At 37.5% G+C, this 25,793-nt stretch overlaps 1 protein-coding gene across 1 annotated transcript; it reads right to left on the reverse strand.

Moving 5' to 3' along the window:
- Positions 1 to 15,679: 15,679 nt before the first annotated feature.
- On the reverse strand, positions 15,680 to 22,746 carry LOC126194026 (sestrin homolog). The gene is made up of 8 exons (XM_049932734.1): positions 22,559 to 22,746; positions 19,643 to 19,813; positions 19,281 to 19,463; positions 18,427 to 18,664; positions 18,003 to 18,292; positions 17,708 to 17,898; positions 17,455 to 17,599; positions 15,680 to 17,338 (listed from the first exon to the last, which is right to left on the reverse strand). The coding sequence occupies exons 1-8, from the start codon at positions 22,577 to 22,579 to the stop codon at positions 17,252 to 17,254; spliced, it is 1,326 nt and encodes a 441-aa protein (XP_049788691.1). The 5' UTR covers positions 22,580 to 22,746; the 3' UTR covers positions 15,680 to 17,251.
- Between the last annotated feature and the right edge of the window lie 3,047 nt (positions 22,747 to 25,793).

Below are 25,793 nucleotides of genomic sequence, written 5' to 3' on the forward strand. Positions count from 1 at the left end.
CATTTTAACATATTTAAATAATCAAAGCTTGAATACTTTCATGTTCTAAATAAAGTATCAATAATATCTATTGTTAAATTCTTTTACATAAAACCAATACAACTTCCTTCTTAACTTCAAATGTCACAGCCGGTAGCCTTGCACCTATGTGCTTTCTGATAAATAAATAAAGAACAAAAGTAACTTTTATGCACTAAACTTTACAACAAATATTCTATTACTTAATGATTCAATAAGGTGTCATGCCATCATCAATCAATGTGTTTTGTGTAGAGGAAATGATGATCTGATGTGTAACTGAAAATACTACTCATTTAAATTTACTATGTCTTCTAAGCAAATTAAGTTACAGAGTATCTATTTACAACATTTGTCATTTTAATGATGCGCTTCTATGTGAAATGTGGATTGTTAAGATCGATCAAGGCATTCAGATTTTAACATTCAGGTCTTTCTTACAAAACCTGTTAATTTCACTTTAACAGTAAATCCTAACAATATTATACATATGATCAATATTCAAGTTTTATTGGGACCACCATGAAAATTTATGGAGGATGTCAGATTAAAATTACTGTGGCTCCATTCCTTGCATTATTACGGAATTAAATAGTTTTCATAAATGTTTCCCTTTATAGCCGATCATAGGTCCACCATATTTAATACTGCTACGTCTCCTTGGCCACAAACAGCTTCTACTGGGTGTTCCTATGACATAGGGTCTCATCTGTCTCACTTGCACAATACAGTGCTTAGGCCTCAATTGACAATAGACATCTGTGAGTTTCCCCATCTCGTGGTGAATGTGCACTCTTTGTGGCATCTGGTCCTGGACAATAGGGTTCATTTCACAACTCCTGAAGGCTGACTCTTTCAGCCATATACTGGAATGATAGTTAAATGCTCATTAACTCACAAGTATTGAGCCAAATTTAACAAGAACTTGGTACTATGAACCCACTTTCCTGCATGGTTTTCCACCCATTCTGGCCTGGATGGATACACTGAGTTGGTTAGGAAGTGTGTTGCAAAAACATTGGGTCCTCTCTTCAGGCAAGCTGGTCCACAATTGTAACTGGCCCTTGATATCTCAGATACTGTCAGTGGAGTTTACGGCTATTGAGGACAGATCTGGCAATCTTGCTGGCCACAGGAGCACCTCGACATCACGCAGACAGCTCATAGAGCACTGTCCAGTTGAAAAATGCTACCATAATATCACATCATGAGAGTTAACACATGTGGATGCAGAATGTATGTGATGTACTGTTGTGCCATCAGAGTTCCCTCAGTCATTCCATTCGTGACCAGAAGTTATACCAGATGGCTCCCCACACCATGATGCCAGGAATAACACCACTGTGCCTCTCCAAAACATTCGAAGAATGGGCCCTTTTCCCAAGTCGCTGTCATACTCACCAGCAAGGGTCATCCAGAATAGTACAGAACCATGATTCATCGCTTCCCAGTCATGGCACCACACCAAATGGAGCCATTTTTTTCGTGGTTTTAATAGCAGACAATGCTTGGGACTTTAATTCCCCAGCCTGGCTGACAGTTTGGGGTGACACAGAATGTTGCACGGAGTCCACTACCTGTTCTCGGATGGCAGATGCACACGAGAAAAGGCTACAGTACACCTGGTGTAGAATATGGCTATACTTCCTTGCGTTGATCAGATGTGGTCGATGGAAACTTGATGATGAGCATGCCTGCCCTCACCTTCTCATGCAATACAACTTTCAAACACCCCACAAATTTGGATCTTGAACATTTCAACCACCTGGCCAAATGGAGGTCCACAGTGAAACCCCTTTCAAACTCACTCTGGTGTCAATAATAATGTCCCACACGAATATGCAGCATCTCCATGTTCTTCATGGTGATCACTCAACATCTGACTCTGTTCACAACCTTCATATGCCTTACAACCCCTGGTACCAACACGAAACATGAACAATACTATGCAATGTTACATTGACATCCAACCATGTCATCTTGGTGCTTCACATTTTTTGTCAGACAGTGTAGATTTAATGTGTCACATGTGTTCATTGGAGCATATAGTCTGCACACAACAAAATATTTATTTCTTTCCTCTGCTATCACCATCAGGAAAGCAACAGGAAAATTTCAAGCTGTTTATGCAAGACAGTATCACATAATTTTCTTGTATACTCACTATCTCAACCAACAAATCCATTTTTGTAAGAAATTAAGCATGATAATGCACCAGTTGCCCACCAATAATAATGTACTTTTCAGTGATTATAAACCTGGCTGATTAACACATTGTCAATTTCGTTGCTAGAAGATTTGCATTCTTACACAATGTTGCAATAATAGATAATGGCACCACATCTACGTCATGTTTGACATAATGCATCATGGAGGCTATAGTGAACCTATAAGCTCAATGTATCAGTTACATATCAGATTGAATGTGCATACTGATATCTTCTTCTACATGCCAGTATTTATTACCTTGGACATCAGACAAGTTACATATTTGCAGGCAATGATTTTATGTTACAGAACAGAAACAAAAAATGGATAACTTGAGGTTAAGACATGGTGAGAATGAATGAAGTGTAATAACACGATTCTTGGTCATAGGAGTATAGGGTTACCAATCCTAAATCGAATAGTGGTCATGCAAGAGCAGGTCTAATAATGAGAAAAAAGAAATGCAGATGAAACATTATGAACAACATAATGAACAGATCATAAGAGCCAAGATACCAAGATATACACAAACACAGGACTTACAATTGTAGTAAAAATGCACATACCTACTAGTTCCAGAGAAAATTAAGAGATTTTAAAAAAAAGTGTGATGAGAGAAAATATATTATTCAATACCTTATGGAAATTTAAAATTTATTTGCAAAGGACACTGACATTAATCAGCACGTGCTACCTTAATAATTCCAGCAGAGTTATTAAGATCCTTGGGAGACTAAACCATGACAAAATTATTCCATGCGGTATTCAAGATATTTAAGGTGGGGAATTATGCTCAGGCTTCAAGAAAGATGTTATGACCCCAATACAGTCAGGTTCAAGCATTACAAAATGACTACTTTCAGTCATGGTCACAAAACATGAATTATCTAAAGAAGAATACAGAAACTGCTAGACGGTGGCCTGTAGGAATATCAGTTTGGGTTCAACAGAAATGTAAGAACATATGAGGCAATGCATACCCAACTTGTCTTACAACAAAGGTGGAAGAAATGTAATGGCCTGTTTACAGCATTTGTATAAAGGCGAGATGAAGAGTAATGCTTCTGAATTTTTTATTCTGGTTTTCAATATCATTTGAGGCACTACATGTCATTCATATTACTCAGTCAACTTTTCTGCTTTGCCAACACACGTTACAAACCCTAGGCCACTACAGGACTATGGATTGCAGAACATAACATGGTGTTGTGTAATGTAACTAAGTTTATGCGTGAGAGCCATTCAGAAAACAGAAGGCATGACTACAAAGAGTTTGTCTACACATGGAGAAACATGTCATTCAGCTTGACATTGCCAGACCTCATGCAAGTGGTATGACATCTGCAACATTCCAGCACCTTGGGTTCAATGTCATCGATCATCTTCCATAGAGTCCTGACTTGACCCCATTCAATTTTCTTCTGTTTCTAAAACTTAAAGAGCATTTTTGATGACTTCATTTTGATAGTGGTGAAGTGGTGCAAGCAGAGGTGAGGTCATGGCTCCAACAACAAAGTCAAAAATTCTACTGTGACAGTATGAACAGACTAGTCTGTAATTGAGAGAAGTTTGTTTGTCACCATGGTGACTATGTTGAGAAATAAATATGTAGAAATGAAGAATAAAAATGTAGAATGTTAATTACATTTGTTTTATTTAAAAAAAGCCTTAAGAGTTTTCACATACAAATTTCAGAGGCATTACTTTTCAACTCACCCTTGTAGATTTAGAAAAGGTTTTTGACGGTGTTGACTGAAACATACTCCTTGCTATTCTGAAGTTATCAGGGATAGAATATTGGGAGTGAAAGGTTATCTACAAGTTGTATGGAAACAAGACTGCAGTTTTAAGAGCCAAAGGATATGAAAGGAAGGCAGAAGTTGAGAAAGAAGGAATGTTCATATTTATTACTCAATTTCTCCATACAATAAGCAGTAAATGAAGCTTAGGAGAAATTTGGAACCGAAATAAATGTTCAGTGTGGAGCAATAAAAGCTCTAAAGTTCAACAGTGATACTGCAATTCTTTCAGGAATACTAAGGGACTTGGAAGATAAGTTAAATGGAACTGATCATGTATTTAAAACATTTTATAATATGAACACCAATAAAAATAAAAGGTAGGCAACTGGGTGTAGTTACATTAAGATAATATATCTGATCATGTGGACATCCGCAACTGAGGAACATATTTATAGAATAAAAAATCCATTTCAGATGCCAGTAATTTCTTAATTTATTGCAGGATTTGTTTCAAAACATAAAGCTTCATCTTCAGGTGCCAGCAAATAATTACATGAGGATACATTTTTGCCCTGATTGCCACACATTTATGCGTCAACAATTATTTGGTGGCACCTGAAAATGAAGCTTTACGCATTGAATCTGGTCATTCAATAAATTAAGAAATTAGTATTGTGGAACATTAATATGTTACATTCAAGTTATTAATATGTCTATGTTCGTCCAAGAACCGATGGAATATTCCATAAATAGAATTAAGAAATTATTGGCACCTGAAATAATTTTTTCGTTTTGTAAATACATTAAGACAATTGATGCTGAAGAAAATAGATTGGGAAATCAGAAGTTAAAAAGAAATTAAGAAATTAGAAGTTAAATTTTATTATTTGGGTAGCAATTTAACTGATACTGAAAAGTGGGGTAGAAAGAAAAGCTTCTCTGGGAGGAAGAAGATCTTAATGCCAAATACAAATTTAAGTGGCAGAACATCTTTTATGAACGAGTGAAAGGTGATACGGAATGAAACATGGGTGATAAATAGTGCAGACAAGAAAAAAATTGAAGCTTTGAAACATGATGATACAGAAGAATGTTCAAGGTGGATCAGATAACTAATGAAGATGTACTAAGGCGTCAAGGAACAGTCAGTAGTTGTACCTCCTTTTTTCATATTTATATGCACAGAACTGACACTTTCAGTGCAGCATTTGCCAGTGCAACAGCGGACATGTGTGGGCAGTGCAAATAAAGACAGAAAAAAGGAACTACACACTACAGCCTCACAGTAAGCGCACCTAACTATTAATTAAATAAAAATTTAGAGTTGGTGAGACGCAGTAGGTACGCAAATTGTTATTTTGCACAGGCCAGCTGCAACATTCGAGAAGCAGTCAATAAAAAACATAATATTGATGAAGACATAAATGTAATACATCAATTGAAACTCAATGAAAACCCACAACATGCCTTGGCATAAATACAGCTATGTATAAAGTGGCTGGTTACTGTATTTCTTCAAGTAAAAAAATTTGTACACAATCAAGTTATGTGGATTTGAAAAATACTGTTCTTTATAATTTGTTCATCATATTTATAGGTACTTTTTAAAAAATAAAAATAAGTATGTTGTCATTTAAAGAAGAGATTTCATTCCTTTACTCATGTAACAACAGGTAATTGGCCAACAAAAGGTAACCACTAGTGGTAATGCTTAGACCAGGTACTTATATTTCTGCAAAAGAAAGTGTTACATTAGTGTTGCACAATAATCAGTGATATTTGATATATGTTTTGTTGCAGTACGACTAGGAGGTAGAAGTAGTGCAGTCACACCATCGATAACACCCTTCCTTACACAACTTTATACAATTTGTGTGAGATGTTACTCCACAAAAAGGTTCAGCATGATCACATTACTGATGATTAACTTAGGCAACTGGACTTAAATTAATTGTGTTTCTCCAAAACATGCCTTTAATAAGTGTAGAAAAAACAGTGCAGATTGTAAATGCAGACTGCCAATCTGATTCAGACCTATTTTTTATCAGGAAAGAAGTTGCAGTAATTGAACTTGAAATTTCAGTTAATAATTAACTGGGTTCACTACATTTGTACACCCAAGAGGTGACATTAACACATAATAACTGTAAAAAATAGTAGCATATTAGTACATTAAATCTTGCTGTTGACAGCTATTTAACACAAGCTCTCCTTCTTATTGTATGTAAAATTTAGTGATTACCACTTCATAGAGATTTATGATCTCTGACTGCAGAAGATGATCTTTGTCTAGGGAGCTACACACCAAGCCTCACATTCTTGTCTCGGAATAGTACTATCTTTTTTAAGGCAGGTAATGGTCTAAGAAAATGATGTACATGTGGAACTATAGTTAGCAGTGGAAGCTTAAATACTTGTCGGAAAGCTGTAATTTCACTTCTTAATGAAGGCACTATCCGAAAAGGTAGTCCATCAACGTGATCTTAAAATCAGTAAAGTGAACCCATACTTCAGCTGGACTAAATTGTGATGCTTTTGTGTATTTCTGACAGATTTTCCAATACTGGGTTACTTCATCTTTGGAGGGGTTAAAGAGCAGTGAAAAACTACTGCACGGTTCTAGGCGCTACAGTCTGGAACCGCGCGACCGCTACGGTCGCAGGTTCGAATCCTGCCTCGGGCATGGATGTGTGTGATGTCCTTAGTTTAGTTAGGTTTAAGTAGTTCTAAGTTCTAGGGGACTGATGACCTCAGATGTTAAGTCCCATAGTGCTCAGAGCCATTTTTACATTGTGTTATTCGATTTTTTTAATATCATTGTTATACAAAAATAGAAATTCTTGCTTTTAGTTACCTGATTTGAATGACACTGTAACACAACTTCTGGATGTGAAGCATGTGCCAGAGAGTGGTCCACCAATCATTGCCTATCTCACATGTTATCCACACTGCCTCTGCACATGTACAAATGGTTTACACAGGATGATAGGAAACTGTTTAGCTAGCTCTAATTGTGTTAGGTGTCTCACTGCTTATGCAGTTCTTGCAAATCCCTGTGTCTTCTGCTGTGTCATGCGGGTACACATAGTAGGTAAGTAAATTGTATTTTGCACAAAGCAACTGCAACAATTAAGGAACAGTCAACAAAAACTGTAAAATTGATGAGGACATAAATGTAATACATCAATTGAAACTGGATGAAAACAAATTAATTCTACAAACAAAGTATCTATAACTGCTGGTGTGGGGATCATAAGAAAAATCACACCAACATCAGAAATACTATTTTTCTGTGATTATATAAATGATTTGTCACTAATTGACCACTGTAGCAACCTACCTAAATGTTCACAATAAATGAGCAAAACAGGTCAACTAAAGTTGCAAACTGCCCTTTTGATAAAATTTATATTTTGGATACTTAACAGTACAGTGCAACACAAAGTACCAAAGTCCAGAAAGGTATTACATTTAGCTGCCTCTATTGACAAATTGTATGCAGTCCTGTTTTTCATGTGATTACAAAAGGAACTATTTTGAAATATCTACTCTCATTTAACAGTATGCTTTTTCAAATACAGCAGAGTTGTTTATTCCATTTTATGCTCAATATTTTGATGATCAATCCAGTTGTCTCCTTCAGGTGCTGACAGCTGTGTTGTTAATCACATTCACTGCCTGGACTCCAATGAGAAATATTGTGCATAAAATGGAATCAAAAGCTTGGCTGTTTACCCACAAGGTCGTGGAGGAAACCTGAGACACCACATAGCTATACTTGTTCAACAATGACACTCATCATGAAGGGCAGCCTTCAGGGGTGATGAAGAATACTAACAATTTATGACTTGCACTAATCTATTCATAGAGTTAACTATGGGAACAACTTTTAAATTACTTTTCACATGTTTAAGGATGTTAGGAGAAAACAGGTACTTTGGAACAATCCATCATTCCTCTTCTACTGTACAGCTGTTGATTTTACCTGATGTGTTTAAACAAAGTATTTATGTATACTTACACAGATCATTATCAGCAGTCTGTATAATCATTAAACCAAAATCTGGTTAACATAAACATTTAAGTTAAGCAGAATCTCTGTCCCTGGATCCAGATGTTCTTATTAACTGTAAAAGTGGCTAAGGATGTATTCTTTTACTTTATCTGTGAATGCCTGGGAGACTATTGCACCAGAATATAAGACTCCATTATGAATCCATCCAGTACTGTAATTGGGAATTTCACAGTTCATCCCCCCCCCCCTTTTAAAAAAAAAAGCTATGTTCTGTGAAACCCTGGAGTTCTGTGGAGATTACTCAAGGGTTCTTTGAAATTTACCTACTTCTTTCAAGACATTCACCACTTTAAGAGAATTATATAAAAGGAAATGTTTGTATTAACAGTCTGATTTATATTCCTTTGTTAACAATGTTATCAACAAGTGTCTATTTAAACTTTATTCAATGTTAAAGTATTTTTTGTCTAAAAATCATATTTGATACTGGGTTGCTAGGTGAAAACATTGTTATAAATGTTGAATATTTATTGTTAATGCACAACATAGTCTTAAGTCTGCCACATAGTACAAAACTTTTAGCATACTGACATCCGGTTCATTGCTGGAAGAAAAACTTAAATTAGTAGAATCCTAGTGCATTTGGAAAGATGAATGTCCCCAATTTTCATAAAAGACCATCTTGGTACTTTCATTATTTGCAACTACATGTATGTGTGAAACAGGGTTCCTAGCTTGTTTTGAGAAAAAGAAAAAAAAATACTGCAACAGACTTTATGTCAAGCCTCTCTGAGAATTCAGCTTGTATTTGTAACACCTAATCAAATAGTCTGCACTGTTAAGATCCAGTATCCCTCATCTCATTAGAATGTAAGATTTCTGTTTAAGTTGTTTTAATAAATTTAGAAATTACTTTTTGAAGTACATAATTATTACTGTCATGTTTGGTGTAAATAATCTACTTGCTGAAGATTCCATTAAAAACATACCATGGAAACAAACCAGTGATTTCACAATAAAGTGGAGTTCTACTTATGGAAATAGATTCAGAAACACTTAAACAAATCCAATTAATTTTTCAATGAAGTTTACAACGTTTTCTGTCAGGGACATGGTCACTATGGGTGGGCAACCAGTGACCAATGGACCGAATACGGGCCACAGTTATTTCAATCCACCCCACAGAAGAAACTCTGGGTGAACATATAATAAGTATACTCTCAAAAACATGTATTTTAAGGCATAATTTCTTGGCATAGTGTGTCACGAAAGGGGTGCCTTTCATATGAGTGTGTTACCCCATGAACATTAACACTATAGAAGCTATAGTTTTGACTTTATGCACTAGAAGCACTGCTGTCATGTCACACGGCAAGGTGAGCCGCAAGCTTAAGCAGTCATGTGACTCAGATGGATCACCAGAGTTTGCCTATGCCTGATGTAGACTGTTAGAACTGACTTGAATGTTTCAGCCTTTTTCTGAAGCACAGCACTGAAACATCAGTCCAATGCAGTACTTGTTGTGGTCTATGACCTGTGAATTTTTTTCACCTTCATGTTTACAGCTACTCTTTCATTCCACAAATTCCAAATGTTTTGTTGTGCAAAGCACATCTGTAGAAATCCTCTTCCATTTTACAGTTTTCTGTAGTGATGTGAGCTGTTGTCTTTCTTACTTAACAAGCTGTCTCTGTTCTAAGAAATGCCCAAATATTTTACAATTGTTGCTTTTGAGCTGCTGTTTTCTTTCTTCATTTACTGGCACAACTGTGTCTACAATTACTTAGGAAAAATGTTATGCAAGACAGTGCTGTTAAGCTATGCAAATAAAGTCTTGTACGAAACATTCACATACAGACTATGTGACATGTGGTTCTGTCATGTGAGGGGGTAACTGTCAATCAAAACTCCACAAGATTGCCCCCCCCCCTCCCCCTCTTACTCTTGGGAGATTCCTGAAGCTCTGGACTACACATTCAACAGTACTTCATCCAGAGCTGCTGGTATCACTCAAAGGGTGACACTTCAGATTTTTGGGAGGAGGATTCTTGGTGATATCCTCAATTGTAAAGGTCAGATTCCAACTGGAGACAAAGAAAATGTTATGAATTAGGACAGCATTACTTAATTTTGGAACTTGTGTTTGAGGAACAACTCAGTTCCTTTTTTGGGAGTAGAGAATGAGCTGTGAACTATTTTCACAGTTAATTGACACTTCTTTCTTAATTTCACTGTGTGTCCACAGAAACAGATGAAAGAATATTCAGTTTAAACTAGAGTTACATTCTCTCTTCACTTGCATTTAAACTAATGAGCAAGCAACAAACCAGAATATTACTTAAGCCGTTCAAAAATTCATAGGTGCCCAACTAGGAACATGTTAAAGGGTGTCACACATTGCAGTTAACTGCTCTTATATTTTTCCTATCTACAATAACAAGAGCTCACATTCTTGAGTGTCCTCTGTTACCAACATGACACAAAAATAACTTTTCTGGCACTACACTAGAAGAGCAGAGGATTGGGAGAGAGAATTGTATCAGTTCAACTTTGTATGCACCTTGAGGACTATTGAGTAATGGACTCTCACAGAAAGCTTGAAACAGGATTGTTTACTGTTTTATGTTTAGCTAATTAAAGACTGTGATTCTGAGTGAAGTGACATATTAAGCTATCTGTGTAACCAGTCGTTTATCAGTGGAATATTTCCTGAATGGTTAAAATATGCTGAAGTTAAGCCACTGTTTAAGAAGGGAGATAAAGAAATAGCATCAAATTTCCGTCCAATTTCACTTTTGGCTGCATTCTCAAAAATTTTATAAAAAGTAATGTACAATCGGCTTTATAACCATCTTACCTCAAATAACATACTAACAAAGTCACAGTTTGGATTTCTAAAGGGTTCTGATATTGAGAAGGCTATCTACACTTACAGTGAAAATGTGCTTAATTCTTTAGATAAAAAATTGCAGGCAACTGGTATATTTTGTGATCTGTCAAAGGCATTTGACTGTGTAAATCACAATATCCTTTTAAGTAAATTAGAATATTATAATGTAACAGGAAATGCTGCAAAATGGTTCAAATCTTGCCTCTCTGGCAGGAAACACAGGGGTTATTAGGAAAGAGACATGTATCAAGCTATAAGGCATCATCCAACTGGGAACTAATTACATGTGGGGTCCCCCAAGGTTCCATTTTACAGCCCTTACTTTTTCTTGTGTATATCAATGACCTTTCATCAATAACATTACTAGATGCCAGGTTCGTTTTGTTTGCCAATGATACAAACATTGCAATAAATAGCAAATCAAGTGTAGTCTTAGAAAGATCAGCTAATAAAATATTTTTGGACATTAATTACTGGTTCCTAGCCAATTCCTTGTCATTAAACTTCGAAAAAACACACTACATGCTGTTCAGAACTTGTAAGGGGTGTCCCACGAGTACACACCTAACATATGATGACAAGCAGATAGAAGAAGTGGACTGTTAAATTCTTGGGATTACAGCTTGATAATAAATTCAACTGGGAAAAGCACACCACAGAACTGCTGAAGCGTCTTAAATCTCCATTTGCAATGCGAATTGTGTCAGACATAGGGGATATAAAAATGAAAAACTGGCATACTACTCTTACTTTCATTCCATAATGTCATAAGGAATTATTTTTTGGGGTAATTCATTAAGCCAAGCTAAAGTTTTCCAGGCACAAAAACGTGCAATAAGAGTTATATGTGGTGTGAACTCAAGAACATCCTGCAGAAGATTGTTTAGGAAACTAGGGATACTAACTACTGCTTCCCAATATATTTATTCCTTAATGAAATTTGTCATTAAAAATATATCACTTTGTCAAACCAACAGCTCAATTCATGGTATCAATACTAGAAATAAGAATAATTTTCACAAGGATTTAAAGTCACTTAGTCTTGTACAAAAAGGTGTGCATTATTCAGGAACACACATTTTCAATAACTTGCCAGCGGCCATAAAAAGCTTAACAACCAATGAAATTCAGTTTAAAAAAGCCTGAAGGATTTATTGGTGTCCAACTCCTACTCCGTTGATGAATTTCTCAGTAGAACCAACTGATTTTTGTGTATATATAAACTTCTGCACAATTTCAGTGCAGTAACGTGTTCATTGTAAATAAGTAGTTGTATTACACGTTTATTACCTTATAAATGAATAAAAATCTTTATTTTAAATTCAGTGCATTAGTATTTGTAAAATGATTCTTTCATATAGTGTTCATTAAAAAATGACGATCATTCCAGTTGGGACCTGTGGAATGGTACATTAGCTGATTTGTTTGAGTTGTAAATATTTGTCATGTATTGTTTTTCTGCCGTTCCACATCCTGGAGGACCTCCTCACCACAGATCAATTGGAATGAAAGAAAATCTAATCTAGCCTTAAACTTAGTTCTTGAGAAAAATTGATTCAAATTGGAACTACCAGGTGTCATTGATGCAGGCTGATTTTGTCTAAGCTATAAGAACTAAAAATCTGCTGACCAGCTGAACAGCAACACAGGCCTGAATTTTTCTGTTGTATCACGTTTTTCAAGCTTTGATGATGGATTCCTGTGTGTATGCACTGAACCCAAAAATGAGCTTAGTGTTTTCCATCATTTTTGCAAATCAATTACTCAATGTATTTTATACTGAAAAGAATCACAGATATAAAGCTAACTGACAGACAAATACACAGGAAATGCTGTCATTTGTCAGTTTATGGTAAACACTGACAAACCAGCAGATGGCAATACTTCCACCGTAACATTTGTTGTATGTCTGAACTGTAAGTGTTGACACTTTTTGTACATATTCTCTGTGATCAAAAGTGTGTCAGCAGATCTATGTTAAAAGCAAACATACAGTGTTTGAAACAGCATCAAGAGGCTGTAAAAAAATTACATATTCCTTTTGAGGTGTAAAGGACATCACATTGTGTGGCATTTCGGTGTAAAAGTAGATCAAAACAAAATTTTGGCACCCCGCTACATCTGCTGTGTGTGTTGAACTGAAGAGGTGGTCAATGGGTGAACAACATGCTTCCAGATTTTACATTCCAATGGTCTGGTGAGAGGCACAAAATCACAGTGATGATTGTTACTTTTGTTCAACCAGTTTTTACGGTATCAACATAAAGAATAAAATTAACATTATCTATCCAAATCTGCCATCAGTTTAACATCCTGTCCCTCATGGTCCAGACAGAACACTGTCTATGCAACCAGAACAGTTACCTAAAGTAGATGACTCAGAAATTTAATAAAGTGAAGAAACCAAACATAATGAGGAGCAATTACACACCACAACCATTTACACAAACTTAATTATTTGGTTTGCTACTCGCATCTGACCAAAGAGGCTTCAAAATTACTTGGTTCAAGGCTTAAAAATAAGAATCTGCTCACAGCCGACACTGTTTTCTTGGTTCAGGTACGGGAAAAAGATATTCCATACTTTTTGGAAGAAGCATACTTAGTATTCTGCAAAGATGTGTATGGCCTGTTCAACACATTCTGCACAAGCACACTGATTGGAGAGTGTTCCTTGATTTGTCAAAATGAAGCCTTGAAGTTGTCCTGCTTCAGAAGGCAGATACACAAAGTTTCCTTGTTTATGTAAGTTGGACAGTAGAGAGAGAGAGAGAGAGAGAGAGAGAGAGAGAGAGAGAAAACGATCTGGAACAGAAATATTGGTCACAATGAGCTTCTTCAGAATTTGGAGAAAAAATGTTCTTCAAAAACCTTTCACCAAGCTGACAGAAGTTCTCTTTCCACCTCTACATATTAAATGAGGCTTTATGAAGTAACTTTGTGGAAGCCTTACCAAAAGATCATAAATATCTTTAGTACATTTGTAACAAATTTCCATCCTTAACTGTGAAACAAAGAGGGTGTGTGTACAGATATGGACATAGAAAACAAAGATTGAAATTTTGAAAATGAAATTGAAGTCACCGAAAAGTGGCCTGGGACACCTTTAAAGACTTATTACCACATGTTCTGAACAAAAAAAAAAAAAAAAAAAAAAAAAAAAAAAAAAAAAAGGATATGAATTTCAAGTCTATCATTGAGGCTATACTGCAAAGGTACCAAAATTTAGGCTGTCCCAAGAGTTGGAAAGTTCATTTCTTACATTCACTTCCTGAATACTTTCCTGAAAAAAATTGTGCTTTTATGAAGAAATGGGCTAGAGATTCCACCATGATGTCAGAGAAATGGGAGAGTATTACAAAGCAAGATGAAATACTACAATGATGGTGGACTATTGCTGGATATTGCACTGGGACGATCCCAGAACACTACATGCATGGAAGGCCTGAAACAGGGCATGGCTGGTCCAAAGATTGGTCAACATGGCTAAAATCATGAGACTTATTTTCTATATTTTGTTTTTAAGTCACAAAAAATGCATTTTCTACAAAACAAACTTATTTCACTGTCACCAATCTCGTATGGAATTTGACATATACTGCATTTGGAAAATTGTGATTTGTGAAGAATTCTGCCCAGAACTAAGGTCATCATCAGGTTCAGTGCACCAAGATACAGATGAATCAATCACCAAAAGCTACGAAACAGAACCATCACAGGCTAGTGTAATTTCTTGTTTTTTGGAATAATCACTAATCATCAGCTGCATTACTTACACAGTCATGAGCTATCTGGACACGAACTTTTGTACAAACTCTTAAAATTCCTCACATTTCAAATGCAAATTAAAATAACCATCCTGCCAACAACAAAAAACAATATCCAATTAATATTTTTGCTCTTAAGGACTCAAAATTCTCAATTTAGAACTGTAAATTTAAAGTCCTCCGCACTGATGTGCTCCTAAATTAAACCAAATATCATTGCTTCCTGCTACTCTGTCCAATTGTTGCTAGTAAATTGCAAATGCAACCAACAACTTCATATTCAGTCTGTCATACAAAATGCCACTAAACAAATTCTCTCGAAGTGTTCTCATTTAGTGCAAACATTTACAAATTAAGTTTAGTGAAAACACTACCAAAAAGGAAGGCAGAATCTCATTCTACATTCTTTCATCAACTTTGATCCCGTAAGAAACTTATACACAATGATCATGGGCTACAAGGAATGAGAGGCACACAGCAATCAGTCGCAATCCCATTAGTTATTGTAACCCTTGCATATCTAGATTTTGGCTATAAATAGCAATCTTCGGTGCACACAAATGCACTGAAGATAGGTATTTATAGCTGAAGATCTAGACATGCAAGAGTAATAAAGACTAATGGCATTGTGACTGTTGTGTGTCTGTTCTACGTACGTTCTAAAATCTGTGTGGTAATATCTTAATCGCTATACTTTAGAGGTGAAGAATTAGTCAATATTTTACTGTACAGAATACAGATGTTTAATGCTGGCAGTTTATTCACTTAATCCTCCAAGATGTCACACGTAGCATACAGCTCAGTTTAAGATATTTATAAAATTCATCTGTCATACGAAGAATCGGTATCTTCAGAGTGTCAAATGAAATGAGAAATAACACTTTTTGATCAACTGTTTGCATTTTTTCTTCCTCGGGTGCAATTCTGATTCCCATAAAAAGGGGACATCTAATGTACGTTAATCTGTACTTTCAATAGTATCACAGTGCTTACTGTAGTGTGGTAGATGTGGTTCAGAAAAAAAAGGTAGACAGTCAGATTAAAAACACATTTTCTTTATATTCACTGTAATTGAAGTCTCGTGTTGCAGATGAATTACAATAATTATTACCATAATACTGTGATCATGCTATGAGTAGAGAGCCTGCAAGTACACAGGGATGTTAACCGACTGACCAGAATGCAGACAAGAAAGAACCTCTATCACAAATCTACAAATCAAATAGCCAGTAGTTGTAGACCTTGAGAACGTTTCAATTCAACAACACAATATCTGATAAAAACCATTAACTTTAAAAACTATCATGGAATGTGCAAGGAAGAAAAACTTCTTTTGGGTTTAGAGAGGGAAGTTAAGTTAGTGTCTTGTACAATATGTTCTGCTACTGGGAGTAATACAATAGTTACTGAAAGGTAGGTAGGTGTGTGTGTGTGTGTGTGTGTGTGTGTGTGTGTGTGTGTGTGTGTGTGAGAGAGAGAGAGAGAGAGAGAGAGAGAGAGAGAGAGAATGAATATTTGGTTTCCCTTGCACAGTCCGTAAAGTCAGGTAACAAAATACCAGTTAAGAGATCCAAGGTGCATAATGCATCAGGTGGGCTGTTATTCAAAACAATTTCTTTAGGATTGAGCGCAACTGTGACCATTACAGCAAATGAGAATGAACATCTCAACATTAACAATCACATTAAAATGCTGTTATATTCTCAGTGCACAATGGGCATAAAAAGCACATTAAATCATTCAAAATCTTCACATATCAACAATAACATAAAACTAGTCTAACTTGTGACTATTCACACATAAAGCTTCACTGAAGCAAATATAATTATTTGTTTTACAATTTTTAAAATCTGTTCTTCTGGTGTGTAAATATGCCAATTTAACAATATTCAATAAATGAGCTCCTCAGAGCTTGGGCTTACAAATTCGAAATATATTCTCACAATTAAAATGAGTCCAACCTGCTCGGTACTTTTTTTTTTTTTTTTTTGCTAAATGCAGCTTCTAAGTACAATAAGATACTTTGATCTGAGTATTTTAGCCATGTTAGAGTCAAGCAACTGATTTTAATTGTTACATCATGAGGTCAGAAAGCTAATGTTCATGATTAAGCACTTAAAACTACAGAGATCTAATGGCTAAAACACTAATAATATTTTCACATTGCAAAAAATGTATTATATTCGTACTATTAATCAAATGGTACTTTCCACCTCAAAAGCTGCTGTTGAGTAAATGTGAGAAGATTGGACTCTTGTTACAAACCTACATGTAGAGCTAACATATTTCATCTAGAAACAGATCACAGTCATTCATTTATATGTTTGTGCTGTGCAAAACTTGGTGTAGTAAGGAAGGGTTGTGCTGCAGGGTGGGATACAATACTCCATCAGTGTGATACATCAGTTGTTTCATATTTGAAATACAGAAAGACATATGTAGAAACCACTGTGGCCAGCGTAGGTATCTGAATGGTTATCTCAAATGCAAATTCAAAGGTATTTTCGAATGTACAGTAACAGATACTGAACAAAATTTAATTCGGTCCTGCACAAGTCACACGCATTTTTATCACACACCTGTCTTTGGTCACTGCAGACTTTAAGAGAGCCTACGTCATATACTGCATCACAGCACGAAGTGCATATAAGAGCTCCGCCTGCATGCGAGCTTCCAGTACCATCAAATTCACGTGCACCTGTAATTTGAAATTCAAACATCATTCTATACCCAAGTCATTTAAACTATATAGTAATTAAGACTGGCACTTCACATCTCATGCAAACACAAAATATACAGGGTGTATTAACTGACCTTTTCACTGTGCTTGAATTCCCTCAGTACTTTATCATAGTCTTTCTTTGTTACTCTCTCCGGGAAACAACATGCCAGCTTGATGAAAGCCTTGAGATTTCGCTCTAAGAGCTGATTTACTTCACCATAATCGTAATCATCATGCCTACAACAAAACAGTTGAAAGTAAGGTACCATGTGACTAATAGATGGACAGGGATCACACTGCAGCAAAATTCTATAATAATTGAGACTGATAATGAAAGGTATTTACCTTATGCCAAACATACACTGAATGTAATTCCAAATGGCACGACGGAAGCGAGATGTATCCACATCTTGACGGCAACCCATAGTGTAATAAGTGAGATTATATGCAGTCTTAAATTTCTCATCCAAAAGGTTTCCTACATCATTGTACAAACGATTGACTAGTGAATAACCGTGGTCATCCCACGAGTAATCCTGTAAGCAAAAATAAATTATTAGTATGCTGACTGAAATAACAACGGAGTGATAAATGGTGACCACATAATATGCAGCATTAATTTTCCAACACGTGTACTCACCTGTACCCTAAATGTAGGAATGGAAACTTCCCCTCGGCGGGCGAAGTCCTGGTACAGGTAAGTTGGATCCTCCACAAAATGACCAATGTCTGCTTTCAGTTGTGTCTGAGGCTCTGTAGCAGGAGAGAGTTCAGCACTTTGACTTTCAACATGCTCAAAGCGCTTAGTCTTCTCTTCCTGAGAAAATTCCTCAGCACGCTCAGACAGACTTTTCATACGCTGCATTAGCGTGTCCACACCCACCTCTTGGTCGACTGGCGAAGCAACAGGGACAGGCCTGTGCCACTGATCTGTGAATGTCAAAGACACAGTAAGTCAGTGTACACAAGAATGCCTATAGCTTCAGTACATAAAAGCTATTTCTAGCTATATTTCTTACAATTAGGAACTGTCAAAATATATGAAACTGACTGTCAACACTCACCATCCCTGTCCGAAGCAGCTGCTGGTCCTGACGTATTGGTTGCAGTGCGAGGTGAGGAACTGAGAGGAATGTCATCCTCACCAGCACTGTTGGCTGTCTGATGACTACCCTCATGATCCAACTCTTCATTCACACCACAGCCAAACACAAAGCTAGAGAGTGAGTGGAAGTGTGCCAGAAGAACAATGGCATGAACCACCTCTGCTAAGGACCAGCTGTCTTTGCCCTTTGTCAGTCTCTGGAAAAGGAGAAGTCAAATCAAGTTGTGCAATGATAGTGGAAAAGTTAAATAATAGTGAACAGCACGTACGTACACACACACACACACACACACACACACACACACACACACACACACACACATTTTTCAGCAATGTGTACCAATTTCTCTAGAGTATACTGTCAAGTGTCACAGTGTACAATACGTAGAAGTCAAACATTTAAGTCTTACATGTTTCAACAACAGAAAATGATCTTATTTCTTCTTAATGATATATAATGCTATTCTCATAACACAAATTAGAGTGGCTGAAAATCCCTTCCAGTAAAAATTTCACTACTTATTACAATTCTAAACTTTCTGCTGTGATCACAAACCGGTACTTTAGGTAATTTAAATTGTATCCCTGAGAGACACTGAAGAAACCTTCAGAAGTGTCAACAAATTGTGCAAACCCAAAGGAAGTATTTAAGGGCAATTTGTTTCATTAATGAAACCTTCAATTCCAAAAGCTACACTTTTCACACACACGTAATGACCAACACATTAAACAAGAAATTGTAACAATTATTAATATGATAAATAAATTTCTCAAAATGAACATATTGATTGGTATATTTTGTTTTTGGCATACCTCAATATGATGTTTGTTGAGCAGCCATGGCCTGTGGGCCAGGATTTTATTGATATCATACAGGTCACGCAGTTTCTGAGGGATTTTTGATAATCCCTTCAGCCAATTCTGATCACCGCCCTGCAGCAGAAACTCCTGCTTCTGGAGATTGATGAGATAGCTGCACTGGTGGCGACCAGCAGCCTGCAGAAAAACAATTACAGCCCATGACCACAAGTTCACAATTTCCATTGCAGCATATTATACTAATCAACTGATAAGCATCATTTACCAAGACTAAATAAACCACTGGCAGTATGGCTATGTCAAGGATGTACTTTCACATTTTAGTATTAAGTGGACAATACTTTCAAACAGCTTACCATAATGGCTATGAAATGCCTATAGTCATATGGCAGTGGCCCATCCCCACGAAGGATGAAGTTCTGCGTCCGCAGGAAGATGTCCAGGTAAGTCGGGTGGTAGCCCATCACCTGTGTCACGTGATCTAGCCGATTGTTCTGCAGAAAGGCATCAATGAATAGTGCATGCGTCTGTAACAGAATGAAAAACAAATAAGTTTTTATCCAAAGTTTAAGAAAGTAGGCTAATTTTATATGCAAGGCTATTTTAACTGCATTTTAAACTGTGGCTCCAGTGGCAAAATGTCGTTAAACAATGTTTATGACAGCAGTACCAGGAATGCAGAGTAAACAGAAAATGACTGAAGTAAACATTCTTCGAAATACAACTTTTAGTTGAAGATAGTCCACAGGAAAAATGCAGCAATCTCGTGAAAGTTTGGTATTTTCTTTATGAATGAGTCAACATTCTGGATATTGGCTGTCTGAAGATTTAAGCAGGGGAGTCTTTTGTCATGTTAAGTATACATTCTATCACTTCCAATACTGTGCACAGAAAGTGCTGTATTATAGTGGGGTATTACTCTGCTGTTTTATCACAAAATTGCAAGTAGCTATGGCTGCTTTTTAAGTTCAATGCAACACAAATTAAGAATTCACTGTAACTCTCATAGTTAATTAGTGCAGAAACTGCAACAACTAATGAAATTTACAAACAGAAAATGTTGTTCAGTATTGAATGTAATAATTTTTATTGCTTTGTACCTATCAAATAACTATGTAGTTTTCCATTCCTTTCTGCTCTTTGATGGTCACATTCTGTGGACAATAACAATGAACAATCTTAACTACTTTACTTGTTTTCGTTATTATTGGATTTTTATATGTCACAACAAGAAATAGGACCCTACTGTAGAAATTTCCATAGGATTTGCTCTTTTAATAATCACTGGCTACAGCTATTTCACATTAAATTTCTCAGTTTTGTCAGTTATCAGGTCACTTCCACTAGTACGGTCCTGTCACATTCAAGTGTTTCCTCCAGTTCCATCCTCAGGCATTCATACGATAATGTGGTATTTCAATGTTACGGCAATAACAGGTGAATAATTGGATAACGAGATTTACATGCCTGCGTCAGATTTCAATTATACAGGGCGCTACTCATGTTTAGTTTACTGGACCTCAGTCTCACTAAGAAATCGGTTTTCCAGTTTTTTCCGACAGATTTTCCAGATAACTAGTGATAAGACTAGTAACTAACCTAACGGCATTCTAGTAATGCCTGCTCGATCTAAGCACTATTTCCGAATAGGTACCTCAGCCTCTAGGCAAGGAGTTAAAATCATGATACAACTGATACGGCAAAGCACGGAAGATACAGCTTCCCGCAAGCGTATGACAACGTCCGATCATCCGCGAAAAACGGAAATTTTCCCACATTCCCGGTATCGTCGAATGCTTGCGGCCGGAGGCGAGCAGTGCATTTCGCCATAAGCTCCACTTCCGCGCTTGCCGGCCGGTGCTTCAGCTGACGAGCGGTCAGCTGCGAGGCCGTCCACGGGCCGTGCTGTCCTAATTGGCAGGCCGCTGGCACTGGCGGAGCTGCCGCTGATAAGATGCGAGCCCATTGTCGTGGGAGACGGCAGTAGTCCATCTATTCAGATTAGGTGCAGGTTATCACTCGCGACCTCTGCCCAGACTGACAACGTGTCACAGTTTAACATTACTAACAACTTCACATATTCAGTAACAGTATTTCTGAATATATATATATATATATATATATATATATATATATATATATATATATATATTGTGACTTAGTTGGAATCACGCAAATACGTGCTTTTACAATGATATGCTGAAACACCATTCGTTGCATTATGTTTGAAAATAAGGTTCACAGAATGTTCCGGCAAAGAGTGAAGGCTTCAAATCATCCGGCGTACCGTAATAAAGCTTGGGCCCTAGCTAAAATATCCGCTGAAGAAAGCAACGGGCTGTCTGGATTACAACCTTATTCAAACCAGGTAGGCATACTGAAACTACCTAGAACTTATCAGTTATAAAATTTACTTTTTCACGAATCAGGTAATAGAAAGGGGATTCTCACCGGTAATATGAAAATTACCGGACATCTCCCGTCTGTGTGCAACACTTAACATCTAAAACAATCATTCTGCTGCAAACAGGTCTAATTCTACAGACTAGCGTTTCAGAACAACCAAAGCATATTATTTCTGTTCCAATACATAACATTTCCTGCAGTTACAGACTTTCAATCATTTATCCCAGAGATGGAAATGGAATTAAAGGATAGACTTGAGCTTCTACGCTAGCTGTAAGTTAAAGCCCTATCAAGAAAGTATACACATCTCACCAAATATTCGTTACATCATAACTTACAATGAACAACTGAGTATCATTCATTTATTTGGAACATACGACGATCGATTGAATTCAACAAAACGATGGAAACTGGCTACAATGAAGGCTCTCTTTAGAATTCGGTAAAGACGTACTATTGAAAGAATGCCCAGACAATCTGACGTTTCTTAACTTGACTAGTCAGCTTTAGGAATACTAAATAGAGGCTGGTAGAGTGCCCCGTTATTTAACAATGTAGTTTCGTGGACGTAATGTGAAATTTGTAGGGCACATATGATCAGAATTAAGCGTCTCATTTTTCTGAACAAAATTACGAAATACCGGCCGCACTATTGCGTCCACAAAAGAAGCAGTTTTTGAAGCAAATGAAGTTTCGCGGGAAGAGAGAGCATCAAACAGTTTAGCTGTTGAGGGGAACTTAAAATTGAGTAAAGAAATTTTTCCCGCACACGGTAGGTTTCAGCACAACTCTTCACACAATAGCCGTTGCGAAGCTCTTCGAAACGAGGATTGTTTTACACGGAATAGTAAGATTTCGTTACTTACATCGTGGCCAATCTGTCCCATGTCGGCCGCAGGTGTGAGGGCCGAAGCCTCTGCGGTATCGCTGACGACGGGAATGGTGGTGGCCGAGCGCCTGTTTTTGAGAAAGCTAACACTGCACCTCACTCCACTCACTCATGTCACCGCAGCCAGCTCCCGACCCCGACTGACCGAACGCGTCCGCAGCAGCTTACAACTGAGGTTCTGCTGGCTCACGCGAGGTGGGGGGTGGGGGGACGGCCCGGGTGGGGGAAGCCTGTCTCCCATTGGCTCGTGAGGCAACCAAACAGCTGGTTACATCAGCCCACATAGCAACAAACCCCCGGCACATAGCGCGATCAGCTGCAGGCTGTGACAGGTCGTCGGGCGCAGCGGTTGCGAACAGCGCTTGTCTTCCAGCAACGGGTGGTTAGCGGATTCGATCAATATTCATAATACTGGGGTAGGAAAAAAAAAGGAGGAAGTTCGAACGCCCCCTACAAACGGTGCGCATTCTACGTGAGGGAGGAGCAGCAAACTCTCTCCCCCGGCAGGGTGGAGCGCTTCCCTGAGGCTACGTCCGGGCTAGAACAAAGAACTGGCGGTTGGGGGCAGGCGTGGCGCTTCAAACATGGCACGTTTTTCTACCACAGGGAGGCAGCGTCGTCTTCGATGGACAACAGAAGCACTCTGGCCGGAACTTCACACCGGTAGATAGCGTCAACGCATTTGCGCCTCGAAGTGTAAGGGAATAATGAAAAAAAAAAAAAAAAACACGCGACGTTAAACAATAGTACCACATCCAGTGGAAGAATTATGTCTTCGCCAATGATTTGGTAGTTCGGAAAATTAACAACGGTTTTTTTTTCCTGTTGCTAATATGAATTCTGTTCGGTGTTATTTTTAAAGATAGTGACCACTGCCAAAGGTGTTACTGCTTTGGGCCTTTTTATTGTACTAACTGACCGTGAATATCTGCCAAAGTTTTTCCCAGCCAGTGTCTTAAGGCCATCGAATTAAAGTAATATCTTGAAATAAATCGTCAGCAAATAGTGGCCTGAACTTTTCGGTTCCCTGTAAATGACTTTCGGTCGCGTAATAAAATGTTACTGGACCAGCTGTGTAGACATGTTTCGAACTGGAAAGAATTGTCGGTAATGTCCTTGAGCTTGCTAGCAACAGTTACCTCTTGCGAATCTAATCCAGCGGTTTTTTCCAAGTTTAACCCACGCAGAGAGGAATCTTACGGCAGTTTTCTTCCACAGACGATGCGATGCACGCTGTCAAGATGTGGAAGCGACTCTGTCTCTAGTACTAGTAACAGTTTTGTACATCTATGTATAAATTTTGCAAATATATTGGACCTCTCATGGTGCAACAATTCCATAGGAAAAACAATTCATTTGACAAGGATATGAAAACTGTCGACAGTGGCCTTATCAGTAAGAACCATCTCTGCGTTGCCTGAAGTAATTTAGCGAAAGCCTAAATAAAGAAGAATGAGTATTAATAATGTCCTGCGACGGGACGTTGAACCCTTACAATCGCACCTTGTTTTCTTTTTCAGGCTGTCGGAGCACGATAATTAAAATTTCTTAAATGTCTAAGCTGTTACCTGAATGATAGCAACGCCAGTGCTTTTGTATCAACGCATTTTATGCCTAACATCCCAATTCCATCACTACAGAAAAGTTTATGGCTGTATTCTCATACACGAAACAACTATATGCCGTAATAAAAAAAATCATAAAGCAGTACATTTACTTTTCTCACAATCAATTACGTCACTCGCGCGTGTTGAGAGGGAGGGGGGTGTCATATAATTTTCAGAAGAAGCGAAAATGTCCTCAGAAGGCGGCAAAACTAATAATGTTGGAGACTTTATATTAAAAAAGTCTTCAATAATTTAATAACAATTGGTTTGTTACGATAAATTAGTGAGCAGTTAGTAGCTACATCACGACCAATTTCCGCAATGAGTACAGGTTCTTCCTGTACGGAACAGCTCTCATAGATGCGTTTCGTTGTTCACGAAATGAGTCGATCTGCAGGTCTGGACGTGTCGTAATGCCTCGTTCGGTCGCCAGAGGCGCTGCTGTCGCCCGCGTTGCCAGTTTGGGAACCCGCCCGCCTCTCTCAATACGTTTCCGTCAGTGTTTTTGGTTTCAAACGTCGGTTCCATAGCGGAGCAGCTACATTAGAGTTATATACGAGGTGAAACCTCTTACACTGTCGCTGCGGAAGTGTTCCGTCCTGCTGAGTGTCAAATTAGAGAGATTCCTGTGTGCTGCGTGAGCCAGTTGTATTGGTTTTACGTGTTTGTCGACCTTATAGTGTAATAATATATGTCATTTTGTATGCGGCTAGTACTTAAATGTCAAACAACAAATTCATTGGTTCGTATTTCATTTCACGGATTGTTCTTGGATTCAGTATGCGACTTGATGGATTTTTGTACTACTATAGGAAACAGTTTTCAAATATTAGGTAACAAGAGCAACCATTTAACGTTTGTCTGTTAAAAACTGTTGACACTGAAAATGCGTACTAGGATTACTTTACGCGTCAGAGGCCAAAATCACTCAAGACTTTAAATCCAGGCACCAATAAAGTATTTGTGTAGGGTGCAAGGAAAAGAGGCAATCGACGAGTAGACTGGCTTGAATATTACAGTGCTTCGGAGGTGGTATCCCATGCCTTTTTCAGAGAACCAACCCGCTCACGTCACAGAGGGACCAATTGCTTCAGGTTATGAAACAACCCGTCTGTCTTCGCATATACGAAACGTTACTAATGGTGACAAACGACTAATAGAAAAAGTAGTAAGACAAACATAGAAGACGAAATACTGAGTTTGTTGCCTGGCACCTAGCAATCTTTTAACCTTGAATATTCATCACTTACGTTTTGTCTTTGTAGAAGATTAAGAAATAACACATCACGAAACATGACGTAAGTCGAATAGAAATTGGAGTGAAATGTGACATAGGTTTTACGATACAAATAGAAATTCAGCAATGACACAGAGAGAAGATCATAATACGGCGTACTAATCCAGCACACAATTTCCGCAAATCCAGCCAAACTATCGGCAAACATCATTTATATCGTAGCCAAATCATTTGTCGTCGCTGTAATGACTGTCTGCTGCCAATACAGATAATAGAAACCAAAAACAGTAATGGCTAATTTAATATCATTTCTAGTATTTTTAGCTGTCACTTCCACACGCCGACTGAGAAGTGATTATATTCGCGAG

The sequence above is a fragment of the Schistocerca nitens genome, chromosome 1, assembly GCF_023898315.1.
Source record: "Schistocerca nitens isolate TAMUIC-IGC-003100 chromosome 1, iqSchNite1.1, whole genome shotgun sequence".
NCBI classification, from domain to species: Eukaryota; Metazoa; Arthropoda; class Insecta; order Orthoptera; family Acrididae; genus Schistocerca; species Schistocerca nitens.